General features: G+C 47.9%; 4 protein-coding genes across 4 annotated transcripts; all 4 read right to left on the reverse strand.

The window, feature by feature from the left end:
* Window positions 1-142: 142 nt before the first annotated feature.
* Window positions 143-2440, reverse strand: N7487_004737 (lysophospholipase family protein; the record flags this gene model as incomplete). The annotated part of the gene is made up of 4 exons (XM_056872484.1): window positions 143-1340; window positions 1393-2065; window positions 2187-2223; window positions 2285-2440. 4 exons carry the CDS (start codon window positions 2438-2440, stop codon window positions 143-145), a joined length of 2064 nt encoding a protein of 687 aa, XP_056730204.1.
* Window positions 2441-3313: 873 nt separating this feature from the next.
* N7487_004738 (uncharacterized protein) lies at window positions 3314-5287 on the reverse strand (the record flags this gene model as incomplete). The annotated part of the gene is made up of 2 exons (XM_056872485.1): window positions 3314-4932; window positions 4993-5287. 2 exons carry the CDS (start codon window positions 5285-5287, stop codon window positions 3314-3316), a joined length of 1914 nt encoding a protein of 637 aa, XP_056730205.1.
* Window positions 5288-7636: 2349 nt separating this feature from the next.
* Window positions 7637-8788, reverse strand: N7487_004739 (putative short chain dehydrogenase; the record flags this gene model as incomplete). Its single annotated transcript, XM_056872486.1, has 3 exons — window positions 7637-7948; window positions 8150-8485; window positions 8576-8788. The coding sequence occupies 3 exons, from the start codon at window positions 8786-8788 to the stop codon at window positions 7637-7639; spliced, it is 861 nt and encodes a 286-aa protein (XP_056730206.1).
* Window positions 8789-11938: 3150 nt separating this feature from the next.
* N7487_004740 (uncharacterized protein) lies at window positions 11939-14673 on the reverse strand (the record flags this gene model as incomplete). Its single annotated transcript, XM_056872487.1, has 2 exons — window positions 11939-14339; window positions 14420-14673. The coding sequence occupies 2 exons, from the start codon at window positions 14671-14673 to the stop codon at window positions 11939-11941; spliced, it is 2655 nt and encodes an 884-aa protein (XP_056730207.1).
* Window positions 14674-15569: the final 896 nt, after the last annotated feature.

Raw genomic sequence — 15569 nt, forward strand, 5'->3', positions numbered from 1 at the left:
AGGAAAAATGCAAATGACCACGAGGATGGCTCAATGGCACATCACCCATGCTTGAAGAAAGTACCGAATGGCGAAAACCCGCGTTCCGAGTGCGGGTAGCTGCAGCATGGCAGCGAGAAGAAAAGGAAATTACGATGACTGGTTATACCAGGATGAGCATGGCCAGACTGGCTGCGACAACCGTGGTCAGCATGGTGGGCAAACTCACCGAAGCCATATTCTCAGACAGGTAATAAGCTGGATCATAAGATGATGGCGTGGTGGAATTCACAGTACCGTTCCAGCAGTACCGGTCGAAACACTGGGTGCAGATATCCGGGAGAGTGGTACCCGTGCGCTCGAACGAGCGACTGAGGATAGCACAGCCAACACAGGATGTCCAGTTGCCGTCGATGGTGCTGTTACCCATGGTAGCAACCTCGTAGCCATTGAGAATGATATTGTCACGCTGAGTGTCGTCGGTGCTGAGTTGGAAGGTTGAGATGTTGGAGTGGTAGGAGTAAGGAGCATTGGGGATGTACACGATGAGAGGCGTGGGTCCAGTCTGATTGGAACTATCACAGCCAAAGAAAGAAGGGCGGGTGCTGAGACCCAGGTTGACGAAGGTGTTCTGGTCCGGAACCGCAGGGAAGGCGGTGCCGTTGCCGATACCGCTGCTGTTCAAGCTGCGCTCGTAGGTTGCGACCAGGGAGGTGCCGTTTGGCCAGTAATAGTCAGTGTCGGCGGAGGAGTCAACAGCGAAGATGACATCGACATGGCGCTCGGGCTGGATAAGAGGGTGCAGGGGAACGTTCTGTCCATCCTCGCCGCCATCGACGACATCCAGCATTTTCTGCGCGGCGTACGGCGACGAGTGCTCGTTGTATTTGTAGAAGGGGTTGGGATCGTACGAAGCGATGTCGTCTTGGGCTCTGTCAAACTTTTCCAAGAGGTCGGTGAAAACGTTCTTCACGAAAGTGGGGAGCGAAGTGGTGTTAATCTGGAGAAGGAACTGGTTGAAGAGTGTGGATGAGGTTCCGATCACAAAGCCAGCACTGTCGAAACCGCTGATGCAGCTCTCGTTGCTCGGAAGCGAACCACTTTCGAACCTAGAGCCCAGGTACTTGAGCGGGACGAAACCAAAGATAGTAGGGTCAAAAGTGCCAAACTCCCATGGGTTGAACTCATAGACAGTCGAGTTGCTGCCAACGAGCAGCTCACCGGGGTTACGGCCATCCGCAACAACAAACGGCATGGGGTAGTTTCCATCCTGGAACTCGGGGGTTTCGGCAATGGAAGACCAGGTATAGCTGAGTCCACCATTGCTAGCATTGAACATTTGATAGGAGAGTGCGCGACCCCTGTACCCAAGTTAGCAAACATACATGCATTGCTAAAAAAAGGATAACATACCAAATATCAGTGAGAGAAGTATCAAAGCCAGCGTTCTTCTTCCCCTCGACAGCCTCAGCAAGTTCCTTGTAGTAACTAGCAGAATCCAAAAGCTGGATACCACCAGTATCAGGGCCCTCAAGGATCGAGTTTCCGAACTGCCAGACGGAACCATCCGTGTGGGTCTGCAGCTTGTCGATAGTAGTGAAGTTATTGATATAGATCGAACCCAGCAACCAACTGCCTCCACTCAGACCAGCAACATAGGTAGCAGACTGCAGCAGACCACCCAAGTGCCCAGTCGTCGACGCATTGTACGTTCGACTGTCAAAAGCCTTGATGGCACCGGCACCGTTCATCAATGCACGCCATCCACCGCCCGAAACGGCAATACCGATATTGGGCAGATTTGAAGAGTTCCCAGAATGTTTGTCGAGGTAGCTAACGACGTCATAATCGCCGACTTTCACATGTCCGAAGAAATCCTTCATCGCCGACAGAGTCTTGTTTCGGCGGACTTCTAGCCATGATGTCTCGTTCGAGGACAGCTTCGCTGCGCTGCGAACTGTCGGTCGGCTTGCTGGACAGCTGACATTTGTCGGCACATACCCATCGGGCGCATTGGGGAGTGCTCGCTGTACACCTGCGAATGTGATCTCATCGGAATTGAGCCCGCTAGGAACAGCGATTGCACCTGCGAGAATATGGTGATTAGGGCGGTGAAAATATTGATTTGTCGACGCGTGTAGAGGTCCAATTAAGCCAAGCACGGTAATCCGGAAAAAAAAAAAAAAAACATAAGGAAAAGCACTTACCAGGCAAAGCCAGAGCAATCGAGATCAGCGTAGAGGTCTTCATGACGGCTTCACAATTGTGGCCGATTGTTAATTGCAGAGAAAATAAATAGATTCACTCCTAGGGGGAGATACTTATGCACCGAGGGGGAATACTTATGAGCCGGGCCCGCCGGAAGCTTAGCCAAGCCCCCCTCCAATGTCCCAGAGTAGTATGCTGGGAGTTCGTTTGGTTCTTTGGTTCTTTTGGTATGTTCGTAGGGTTCGCGAATCATCGTTGCCGAGTGGAGTGAAGTGATGTCAAAGATGCCGGAAAACTCCGTCCTACTTTACAATACATTAAATATAAAATTGAAAAAAAAAACTCATTTTTCAGATGCTCAGGTCAGAATACAGTATGCAGTTCGGAGTACATCATGAATAGGATGGTGGCTGCCCAAATGGGGGCTGGACAGGGGCTGATTTTGAGATTGTCATGTGATACGAATACGATCACTGTGGGCACAAGTAGGCATCCGCATTTCAACTGTCATTATTGGAGTACATTCCCAGTCCACAGGTACCCGTAGGGCTTAGAAATGCACAAAAGTGGACTCATTTCCAATCACTCCATAGTCAGATGTGGCTCATGTAAAACGGGGGTGACTTAGGGGCCGAGGTGGATCTGGCACAAGAGCAAAGTCAGAAAGAGATTGTAATTGGATGAGATCAAAATTATGCAGTATTATGCAGTACAATATCTCGCACTCGTATTACAACTTCCAGGTATGGAATAGTACAAAGCCATGTCCACGGGTGTAACTGGCGCTATGTGGATACTGGTCAACAGAATGAGATCGGCAGGTGTGAAGGAGCCGAGTATTTGGAACCTACTATCAGATGTCAAAGTGAACTAGTTATCAGTTGGGTTGAATTGAATTTGATGAAAGCGTTGGACTAAACCTTGGAAGTAAAAAATATCATTCCAATAGAACCAAGCTGAAGCAAAGTAAAGTGAACCAGTGATTAGTTGAATTCATTGAAATGTGAGGAAAGCGTTGGACTTGACCTTCTTTTTTTTTTTTTTTTTTTTTTTTTTAAAAAAAAAAAAACACCATTTCAAACGAACCAAGCTAAAGCAAGGTAAACTTTCTTTCGCACCCACAATCTCAGCCACGACTAGGACCAATCTCGGCATGTTCAAACTCTGCCTGTCCCTCCGTGGTATCGAGAGCCTGTACATGACCCTCGGGCAAGTTGTTCAACTCGTCCTCCTCCTTGTCCAGACCCCAGAACTGGATAATGAACAAGGTTCCACCGACAAACGTCAAGATAGCGAAGACGGCGTAGTTCCAGATTAACAGAGGGTCCCTGGACAGCGTTATCAAAGCCTCGGCGATAGCAGCGGAGATGGCGTTGGTGAACATATTGATCGCTTGGATGAGAGAACGCATACTGCGAGGCGCCTTGGAGTAGGCATACTCCATCGAGGTGATGACGGCAAAGATCTCCGATAAGGCAACAAGAATGTACGAACCAGTCTGGGCCCAGACAATGATAGGGGATGGGTTGACACTACCGTCTTCGGTGTAACAATTGTTAGCTCGGTAACCACACGGCGAAGTCATGTAGATATAGTACTGGATGACAGCAGCCCATATCATAGACAGTGATGCGAACAAAAAGCCAAGGGTGATTTTCTTGATGGCCGTGAAGTGGATGCCCATTTTGCGCAGCCCGGGGTATAGGAAGATGTCGCAGAGTGGGACGAAGATGAGCAGCGCCAAGGGGTCAAGATTGTTCACAACGTCGTTTGGGACGCCTTTCAAGGTCATCGTGCCGGCCTGTGCGGTGAGATTGTTTGTCAATTGGTTGTAGGCTAGCCAATAGACCGGGAAATAGCAAAAAACAGCACAAGCGGCAAATCCACGACGTACTTCGTCCACCCATGCATCGTCGAAGGTCATCCACTTGGGTCGGAATTGGGGCTCTATGTTAGAGGGCTTCGCGGTGTCCCAGAGAGTGCCATCGTGCGTTCGCTTCCAGAGTATGTATGGGTTGTAGTGCCAGCGATGGCGCATACAGAAGAAGAATGTCTTGATGGCCTTGTAGGTGACTGAGCCTGTCGGGGGAGACTGGCGATAACGCTTGCGACCCCACCACATGACGAATGGGGTAGTCAAGAACATGGCGGTGGGCAGCAGGAATGCCAACCAGAAGCCGATATACTTCTCTGCATAGGCCATGCCAATCTGACCCATCAATGCGCCGATGTTGATGAACAGGTAGAAGTAGTGGTAGATGCGGCTTTGGGTGATAGTCGGGTCGATGATGACTCGCTCACCGGATTCAAGTGTACGCACCTTGAGATTGATAGCAGGGATCTGCTCGACAACCAGGGCAGATATGTTGGGCTTGAAGCCACCAGTTCCCAAACCCATGATCATCACACCCAGAACAAACACAGCGAAGGAAGCATTGGTGTGGGTGATCACTGGTGGGATGGCAGAGACAACGAGAATCATATGACCTAGAATAGCGGCACCAATAGACCAGGAGATGGTCTTGTATCGTCCCCAGTACTCATCAGCGATGTAGGCACTCACTAGGGGAAGGCAGTAGCACCAGAAGGTGTTGAAGGTGTTGATGGCGCTGGCAGTTTCGATACCCTTACCCAAAGCACCCGATACACCCTGGGAGCTAGGGCCGCCAGCCCCAGTTACGTGGTTCGATCCTGGAGGGCCATTCGGGGGAGGAAGAGGAAGTGCATGGTTGACGAAGTTAGAGTCTGTGGTGCAATGTTAGAATCATCTGTTAATCTGGCTCGTATGGGGTTGGAGTATCTTACAGAGGACCTGTGTTCCATAGTAGGAGAAACGCTCGCACAGTTCAACAAATGCGACGGTGTAGACGACCCAGGGAATAGGAGCTGAGACGCGACGCAACGCGTTGTGGCCATGAAGCTCATCAGTGGTTGGGTCCTCGTCACCTGCACCAAGGTCGTACGACTCGGGGATGATACTTTGCTGGGGCTTCTTATTGGTAACATTGGTAATTTGGTCACTCTGCCCAATGGTGGTGACAGGCTCGATATCATGGACAGCGAGCGAGTCCGAGCCAAGGCCTGTGGCCCGAGCAGCCATATTGGATAGAATAGAGACCAGTGCAGGACAGGGAAGGCAAAAGATGAGAGGGACGCGCGTAGAAGAGAGAAAAAGAAGAGGAGAACAGAAAGAGAGAAGAAGTAAAAAAAATTCACATGCTGGGACTGGAGTCGGGATATTGTTGGACATGGGGCAAACAAACCTGCAGACTCCCTCACCTAGCTTGCCCATAACAAAGCCATGGATTCAATGGCAGTAATACCTTCTTTTTGCCCTGTTGCCTTTGCGACAAGACAAGACTGGCTTAGGCTGGGGCGATACGACTCAACACCAAGCGAATTAATAGATCAAAACGGCAATTAAAGGTTGCGATAGATGAAGCATATGCCATACCATGTAACCTGTAGTGATATGTAATCCCCCCAGTCCATAGCATCGATGGGATCTGTTTCTGACCAATTCTGACCAAAGAGGAAGAAAAATAACGCTAAAGTCAATGGCCACAGCATTTTATTCTACACCAGATTCTCCTAGGTTAAATTGATACGAGTACAGAGCCGGATATCAGATATCGGAAATTGGTCAATCACACAACTCTCTTTTTGGAAATTAAGAAACAATGAGCTCCAATGGAGGTCCAGCGGATTGAATTGTAAGAAATTTAGGATAAGAAGAAAGTTTAACAGGAAATGGGTAGCCCCTGGTAAGCATCTTAGTGCAAGTTTGTAAAAAGCTTGATACATGGATTCGATGTGTTTTTTGGCATGGCCCACTAAGAGATCAATATATCATTATGGATCCTCGGATTTTGGTTTAGAGTAATACCATTAACTTCAAATTAGCCTGCTCCAAGATTATTTTAACAATACTAGGTCCTTGTTCATGGGTGATTACTTTTAAAGCAACGCCGATAAAGGAAACCTAAGGTCACAGGGCTGTCGAATGAAGGTTGTAGGGTGAACGTTTGAACATAGCATATTATACCAGAGAGGTGTATTATCTGAGGTTTAGTAGCAGCTTTGGAAGGCTTATAATATTAAAAAGCACAGTGGGCTCCATCAAACCAGGTTCTCTGTAGTGCAAAGCACCGTGACTAGTTCCTTGCAGGGATAGTAGAGAACCCTGAAGGTGGCAACAGGGCAATGCATGTCATACCAACCAACCAATGAGATATCCTATATTTAAGCAAAGGAAACAAAAACAAAACTTAAATACCAAGACATGATGGCAATTACTCTCGTTGACAGAGTGTGTAAATGAGGTAGTCTTGACGGATTCACCGATCCAAGTATACATAATATTCAGCAAAAAACTATTTCTTCCGCTCTTCGGGTATTTGACCCAGTGATCACCTTTGAGACTACTTGCCTATCTGGGCCTGTCGTCATTAGAAAAACGAATCAGGATCAACTCGGAAAACTGTTCGTAGTTCATCCATGCTTCCAGAAACCAACACGTGCCATCTCAAGTGACTGTTTGATACAAGTACACAAGGATAAGTCCGGAGTGTAGTGCCCAACAGGTAATTAAGGCATCCCCACCAGTAAGCGAACAAACCCATTCACCCAAAACAGTTAATATCCGGGTCGACCAACTCTGATTGGTCCCGGTTCTCCGTATCTTCCCCAGACTTGATGTCAGCCGCGAGTTGGTTTCCATGGTTATTGGCGGCCGAGAAGAACATGACATGTGTATTGTTTGAGACTATATTGATGACGATTACAACGGCCACGTACTTATCACGCGATACTTTGTGATCTGCGGGCTACTCGATTTAGCAACAACATTCTTTTCCAATGTGTATCCCCAACCTTTGATCGTTGGATCGAACCTTAAAGTTTGTTGATCAGCCTTGTTGGGAGGTCAGGTGCCCTGGTTTGGCGATGTGGTACATTCCGACTGGATGGATGTACGCGGTTAATTTGTCGGTGAGGGGGAAATGTTGAGATTCGGGTTCTTGGTGCCGGTTGGGAGATGACGCTTAAATATCAAATATATAAGAGGTAACGCATGACATTTAATATATGTTATTGTACGACACTGAGATTCGAATGCCGATCTATCTTAAAGTGGGGCAAGATTTACATGCAGCTAAACTCTAGAATAGAGATGAAACAGTTGAACCAATTTATAACAATTAGTATTCGAGGGATCGATTTGTAGTCTAACGTCATGATAGAACACAAAATCTGCAAGGCCAATTATCGCTATCCAAGAAAAGACAACGACCAAAATCATATTCCCAAAAACAATCAAAGCCCACGCTGCGCTATTCCCGCCCAATAACCCAAAAGAAGACGACGCAGAACGCCATGCAATGAAAGACCAAAAGAAGATGGTCACGCGCAATGATTGAAAAGGCAAAATCGAATTAAAGCCATAATCAATCTACCACGCGGCATGGCCACCATCCATGCGCAAGTCGCTTCCAGTCATGAAGCTACTAGCATCGCTGAGCAAGAAGACAGCAGCGCCACGGTACTCTTCTGGTCGAGAGAGACGGCCAAGCATGTTCTCTTTGGGCCACTGGTCGCGACGTTCAGGGAACTCGACGAACAGCTTCTCAACCATAGCGGTAACAATGTAACCAGGGGAGATGGTGTTGACGCGGATGTTGTAGGTGCCCCATTCGGCAGCGAGGTTGCGTGCGAGCTGGATGACAGCAGCCTTGCTAGCATTATATGCGGGGCAAATAAGACCCTGTAGGAAAATAATGTTAGATCCTTGTACTCCGTAGGCCAACTAGAAGAACGGAATGTGACATAAAAGCGGAGAAATAATCCATAAAAAGAAATAAAGAAAGTCTGGGCAGGGAGACACTAGGCCTATACCGACAACATAAATGCTGAATGGGGTGGAAATTGTAAAGGGTAAGACAAGAAGAGGGGAGTGGGGACGTACGCGATTGGCAACGGTACCGCTCATAGAGGCGATCATAGCGATACTACCTCCATTTCCAAAGCGAATCATCTGTTTAGCCACAGCCTGGGAGGTCATAAACACTCCCGTGACGTTAACCTCAAACATAGTGTTGCTATCCTTGGCTGAGTATTCGAGCGCTGGGGTCTCCTGCTGGATACCTGCTGCGGCAACGAGGCCATCCATACGGCCCTCTTCATTGGCGATGGTCTCGATGACACTGTTGAGAAGTTCTGTGTCACGCACATCAATACGACGGTAGTGCAACGCGGTGCCAAGCTCCTTTGCGCGCTGCTGTATCTGCTCGAACTCGGGGGCCTGGTGATCGAGTGATGGTTAGCTTAGTGCTGATACAGAGGAGGGATATTGCGATTGTATGAACTAGATCCGAGGAATGTAGAAACTTACCGGCTCCTCTAGACGGTCGAGTGCGTATACCTTCGCTCCGGCTTCCAGGAGTGCCTCTGCTTGAACCAGTCCTAGACCCCGGGCAGCACCTGAGACCAGCACCACCTTTCCGGCGAGACTGAACTCGGGCATCCTGGACTTGTGGCCCATCAAGACGGGCTGGGCGGTCATAGGAGCAGCAGGAACTGTAGTGGTTTCGATGGAGACAGACATTGCAATGTGATACACTAGATATTATGCGAGGGTAATGGGCGGTAGAAAGGATATCAACAAAGTTGTCAAAGACTATTAATGTGATTGATGGTTTCGGATATGATAAAGAAGAATGAAGATGTTTCATGGAACCATGGACCGGAGAATGAACTCTCTTTAAATACATATCTTATTGACCGGAAAAGTCAGGCCGAACCAAGACTAAAGCGCCCCAGAGGGTGTCTCGTGAGCGGAAAGAAACCAAACGATAGCCCAAAAAGGAAATCCAGACTTGGACCAAGGGTACTGCAGAGCGGATCGAGTCCAGGCCTCCTGGAATGCAGGCTAAACGGCTGTGGCAAGGCATACGCAACCCTACAAATAGGTCGAACATATAGAGCAATCATCTATGTAGTATAGTATTGGGCTACTATATCAATTGATCTCTCGAGTCAAGAAATTTGACACTCTTTTGTTATCTTGTTAGGATCCTTGTTCCAATTTGCCTCATACGTACTGTCTAGCAATAATATCGATTTAATAATAGGTTGAATTCAGGGATAGTTCATCTAGGGGAAGTAGCAGTCACCAGACATGATGAAATTCACGATAGTTTGACGATAGTGTGGCCGTTCGGAAGCTAAGGGATGGCCGGATTTCTCGTTTGGGAAAGCCGTCTGGGGACTGGGAACCCGGGGAACCCCAACGCCACTCTAATTTTTGACCCTCAACATTATTTTCCGTTATTTTTATTTACTGCTTTTGTAAAGGAAATTCATCCAGGTGACCTCCGACCCCCTTGAGGGAACTACGCGTACATCGTACACAAACTACCAAGCCTCGAGCCGGGTCTTCTAGAAATCTTCCGAGCATTTAAGTACTATCCGGGGTCAGGTGGCTCTTCGCAGATCAATGACTGATTTCCTACCAATTAAATGAGTACATATGGCTTGTGATATCTGTTCCTGTCCGATCGCCCCGACTTCAAGATGGCGGCCCGGGCGAAGAGGAATTCATTGGTCAATTCCTGTAAGCGTCTGAAGATTTTTTTTTTCCTTCTAAAAACCAGGATATAAAATTGAATGCGTCAGATATTATTTTAGGACACAGTTACCAGAGAGTAAAAAAAAACAAAGTACAATGTGTTCCATGGTTCAACTCCAATAGCTCAATCTGGATTCTCCATGCGGGGAAAAAGTACGGAGTACAGAAACTAAAATTAGGACTTCCAGCATTGAAATCTAAAAGAGTCCAGACTTCATGCTAATACTCAGATAGGTCTAAGGTCATATAGCTTATCTGACTATAACCCTGCACTAATATAATACTCATAAGCCAAGGACATACCTTGTGACCTTCAGAATCTTTCATTCCCAAGCTCCTTACTCAATGGGGAGATTCCGAGGTTTCCACTTTTTTTTTTTCTTCTGCTCTCGTGATGTTTCATTTCTATACCGAATTTCCCAATTTCCCTTAAGCCTTGGCTCTACCGTACCGGTGTACACTCTGCATACTTCCAAGGTTCGGCCACGTCTCCAATGGCTTATAGTTATACCCGGACCCCAGGGATCTTGCGGACGAAACCCCCACACTATGAATTCCCGGTAGGAACTGCAGCAAAAAAAGAGGAAACAAACAATGTGAATCTGTGGCCTGTGTAGTCATTTTCTCTTTGTTTGTTAGAATCTGGTCTGGCCGCTTCTTCGTCCCCCTGCCGTACACTTTTCGGGCCCGCCCCGAATGGCCCGGTGGTTCCCCGGCCTACAGGAGCTGTTCGTGGGATATGCATGAGTCAGTCTCATCGGTGCAAAAATGGTTAGCTAAGAAAGGGGAATCTCATTCGTTAGGGATTTCTCAATTGCCGCCGGACCCTATTTGTCTTGCGCAACCATCCCCAAGTACTTATGTAGGTATTTTCTACCTAATTATGTATGGAGTATTACGAAGTGATCTGTGTAGCATTGTGTTGCGCTTTCTGAAGTTCTAGTTCCCTTCTTCTTACTCTCTTAATTCTTGCTACTCTGTATATACGGCCGTCTTTCGAAATCGGCATACAATGATCTCTTACTATGTATAACAAGTCGCTAATATATGACTATATGACTATATGACTTGTTTATTCATCATTCAAAAGAGGATCATGAATACAGCTAATCATCTTTATATGCATGTAGTTGGAAACGAAATAGCAAGGCTGCACATGAGTTGGAAGAGGACGGAGACAACAGCCTAGTGGCTAGGTTACTAAAATGCATGGCATGCAGTTAGATTAACAGGATTGAACCTTGGAAACACTGAATTGAAAACAAAGCTTAACATCGATATTCCAGGATCATGCCCCGGAGCAAGATACGTACAATGTAGGTACCGCCAAGTCTCATCCACACGATGCCATGCGAACATGATACCCGGGAAAAATTCAGTGGATCAAGCGGGTCCTGCCGAACCCTACATGTATGTAGGTTAAGCCTAGGTAAATGATAAGGATCTGCATTCGTTCAAGGTAGATCGCGATGATCCTAATCAAGCAGGGAAAGCAAATCAGAACATCAGACCCCCAGGAATGACCGGTCTAGTCTTATATTCCTAAGGCTACAATAAAAGAACGTTCCAAGGAGACCGAATGAAGTCGAATAATGGATTAGATTATACATGAGGTAAGAAATACCTGGCCAATCCTCAACCACCCAATACGCGATATTGCGCTTGAACAAGATGCCACCCCTAAATACCGAAAGGTCCTTCGGTGCTATGTACAATGTTTTGATCTCTTCCAGTTTCCATACAAGTACAGTTACCGAAATTCAGGGTTGATTAACATCAAGGGATAGAAAAGAAAAAGAAAAAAACACAGTGCCATCCAATGCCATATAGATGCACATGAGAGATGAAAAAAAAGGGCTGTCCAGCCACAATGGGGGGAATAGGGAATATCTTCAAGGAAATGAGGGAGCTCAAGCGTTCACGCCCAAGTACGTGATTAAAAATAACGCCGCTGTAACGCCGGTTCCAAGACAAATGTGGGAGATATCATGAGATGCAAAATGGGCACAGAGCCAGAAGAAAAAGGGAAGAAATGCAATGCGAAGTGGACCAGAGCAATCACAAAGGTCCGGTTTATCTGACTTTTGACTTGATTCTTTTTGATGATTCCGCGGAGCTAGCATATGGCTAGGCTTCACGGTAACCCCATATGCGTTTTTGTTCACTCACCCACCACTTGCCAACTAGCTCAGCATCGTTGAGCCAATCAGCGGACTCTCGGCCAAATTTAGGCTTAACCTCTTTGATGAGGGTCTCAAGAGTCCAAGCCTTGGTGGGGTGGGCTTCACCGGGGTCTTCGCCTAGGTGAGTGAAGGTGTACTCGAAACCTTCCTTCAGGGGAAGGATGAGACGGTATGGGACATCTGCTGCCATGATGGAGAGCATAGAGCCACCGGCGTTGATCAGTCCCATGTTCCAAACGATGCGTTTGGGAGGACTCTCTGGGCGGGACCGGGCTTCGAGCTGGGTGTCTTCTCGCTCGTGTTCTGGCTGCCTATCTGGTGGGGGAGGATGGTGGTGATGGCGGTGGGGTGGTTCGTCCATAGAAGAGAGGAAAGGACGTATTAGGGACTGGCCTTGGTACTCAGGGAGGAGAGAATTGGCGATCTCGGAGTCGCGCTCGTCCAGGGAGTTGGACTGGACGAGGAGATCCAGGATGGTGGGGACAATGGAGAGGGCGGTGGCATTGGCGGTGATATCTACCCGAGGCATGTGCGGGTGGTGGAAAACCAAGGGTACGCGGAAGTTGCTAATGTGGCCATTCTCATATGTGCCGGTCATGTCCTTGTTATCTTCGCCAAAGGCTTGGCCATGGTCTCCAACGACGACGACTAGAGTCTCGTTGGCAATGCCGGTCTGGTCAAGCATGTTCATGATGTCGCCGAGCCAGATATCGACGAATCGGGCGGAATTTAGGTAGTTGTTCATCAGGTCGTGGTTGATGTTTCCTTGGTCGCCCATGTATGGTTCTTTCTCGAAGTCGTCTGGCGTGGTCCAGGGATGGTGGGTTGTGCTGGTGACATGTGAAAGGAACATCCGGGTCTTGTTATTTGCAGCCTCCTCAAAGAGGTCCATCACGTAAGGTCGAAGCTCAGTCTCCGCAAATCCGAAGTAGTTGATTTCTTGGCCCTGGGCTCTGTGTTTCGCGTGGGGGGATTGGATAGTACTCTTGACGACCTTGTGCTTAAAGCCCATGTTGTTGTTCAGCAGGTCTTGACGGTCATAGTCATCGGTAATTGACTGCATGAATACAGACTTCCAGGGGTTCCTGAGAGCTGCGGATTTGTCCTCAGAAGAAGAGTTCTGGAGGCGCTTCCCCGTTTGTGACTTGCCTTGATTGAACAGATCGAAAATCTGTGGCAAGCACGGCTGATAAATTTCAAGCATAGACTCCTCCAGAAGATCCACTGGCAAAGGGTTCACACCACAGTGACTTCCCAAAATACTCTTGAAAGTCAAGGAGCTACCGGTCACGGCGCCACGGACATTAAGTCCACCCATACCTTCTTGTGGCGGGGTCTGCCACGGAGAGTGGCTCAAGTCGAGCTTCTTCCCCTTGCTATCGATTGCATACTCGCCGGTCAACTGTTGAGCGACCGGGGTCATGTTGGCCAGACGATCGATCGCCTCATTGACGTCCTGCCTCTTATGAGACGCGAGAAGGCCATCGAACAAGGGGGTGCCCTGCTGGGTGGGGAAAAGTTCTTTGCGGCCACTTTCGAGCGTTAATAGGACAACGTGGTTGACCTCAACGGAGTGCTCCTTGAAAGCCTTTTGTAGGGGCTCATAAATTTCACCATTCAGATTTGTAACCATTAGCGGGTCATTTTTCGGATTGTAGAATGCGCCCTCATCGCCGGCACACACAAAGGAATATTGATTGTCCTTCTCTGCACGATCATTCGGGCTGAGATCCCAGCGGCTGAATCCTGGGGGTGGGTTTTCGGGGAGCCATGTGGCCCGTGACCATTGTTCCACAAATGTCGAGTCCGGTTGGAACTGAGGACCGGAGACCCCATTATCACCCGTGAATAAAGGGAATGGCATAGAGGGCTCGCGGCATCCCTCCACCGTCGCCGTCTTTTTTTGAAAAGCCTCGAGCAGTGTCAGCGGCAGAGCTCCGGATAAATGGTCATACGGTATAGCGGGCCTAGTGATTTCCAAGAAAATGAGCGACACGCAGATGGCGACTGCGGGAATGATGCGACGGAACGACCGGATGTCTATCGAGGCCATGCACGATTTGCTGGGGGCGGAAATCAATGTATAACGTGATTTGTATCCCCCTACTGCCAGGTCTCGGATTGCCTGCAAGCCGAGACCAGTGATGTTGTACAAATGGGAATGAAGCAACCACGAGATTAGTCCGAGCATGGTGGCCGCAGCGGATACAGTTGAGATACCGCTGAGGAGGATTTTCATGGCTGCCGGATCGCTCAGGAAGCTACCACCAGCTGCCCAGGCGACCTCGGCACCGGTTTGCATAAAGAATCCGAACTGGATGGAGGAAGCACCCCATGTAATTAGGCTGCAGTGGTGTTAGATTATGTTGCGCAAATTTCCCCTTGTCCTCCATTTCGGTGTTCGGTATTTGGGGGGTAAACATACGACAGTGCCCCTCCCAACACAGTTGAGAGCCATTGCCATCGACTATCTGGCGCTTGGAAGCGTAGCAAGACCCGTACGAATATGATAACCAACACATCTCGTAGAATGAGGGTGGGTGAATAAAGGACAAAGTAGAGGAACGGTAAGGACTGAATATGGAGCGCAATATGTAAGGCCTTCGAGGCGAGGCCACTCACGACGAGTGCTGAGAAAAGGAAGGGTGGCAAAGGTGGTAAGAGGGCGAAGATAGACATGTTGGAATCATTTCATTTGTACAGTAGGATCGCGCAGTTGGCAAGGAAAGTGGAGGTTGGGGAACTCGAGGAATGTTGAAATTGTAAACGACAGCCCAGGCAACAGGAAAGAAGGGAGAAAGAGAGAGCTCGGGAGGAAAGGGAAAAAAAGGGTCCACGACTTATTCTTAGATATCACGAAATAACAGAAAAAAAGGCCAATTAGGCGATAGGAAATTGGGCACGCGACTTGGCTTAACCTGAGGCTCCCACTTACTCCAAATGCTTAGTTCTCTTCTTTTTTTAATTCTATCGATTTTCTTTTTATTACGTCGCTAGAGCCACTTTCCCATATTAAAATGCCTGTCAACCTGTAACAGTGCTCTAAATTGCCCAAGTGGGCCTAGCTTAGAGACATAAGCGGCTGTACAGGTTAATTATGTCCAAGTTTGTCCAAGGTTGTGCAGCCACTAAGTGGACCCTGCATAACACTATTCCAAAATGATTCGCTACTACGGTGAAACATAAAACTAATAATACAATACAATACAATAAAATAAAATCAAAACATTGAATCCCTGAAATTCCAGGTCCAATTCTATTGAACCATGGACCATCTCAGACCTCCCGAGGGCGTTCCAATCTCGTAAGGTTCCAAAGTTACACATGTACCTAGGTACTCTTCAGAAAGGGGAAATATGACCGTTCACCTGTACATTTGGTTGCATAAAATCTGGGGAAAAGTCAACATTTGCGGCGATTTCCCGTTTCCGCCCCCCACTCCCAAGGTTCCAGGGCCCCCGTCTACCTATTATTATAAATGATCCTCGGATCTTGAAGATCCCGTGTCTCTGAGATCTGTGGAGAGGACATGAAACAATCGCACTTTGTATTTTTGTACATCTACAAATCTACAA

Source organism: Penicillium crustosum, assembly GCF_028827405.1.
Source record: "Penicillium crustosum strain IBT 35664 chromosome Unknown utg000002l_segment0_segment0, whole genome shotgun sequence".
NCBI classification, from domain to species: Eukaryota; Fungi; Ascomycota; class Eurotiomycetes; order Eurotiales; family Aspergillaceae; genus Penicillium; species Penicillium crustosum.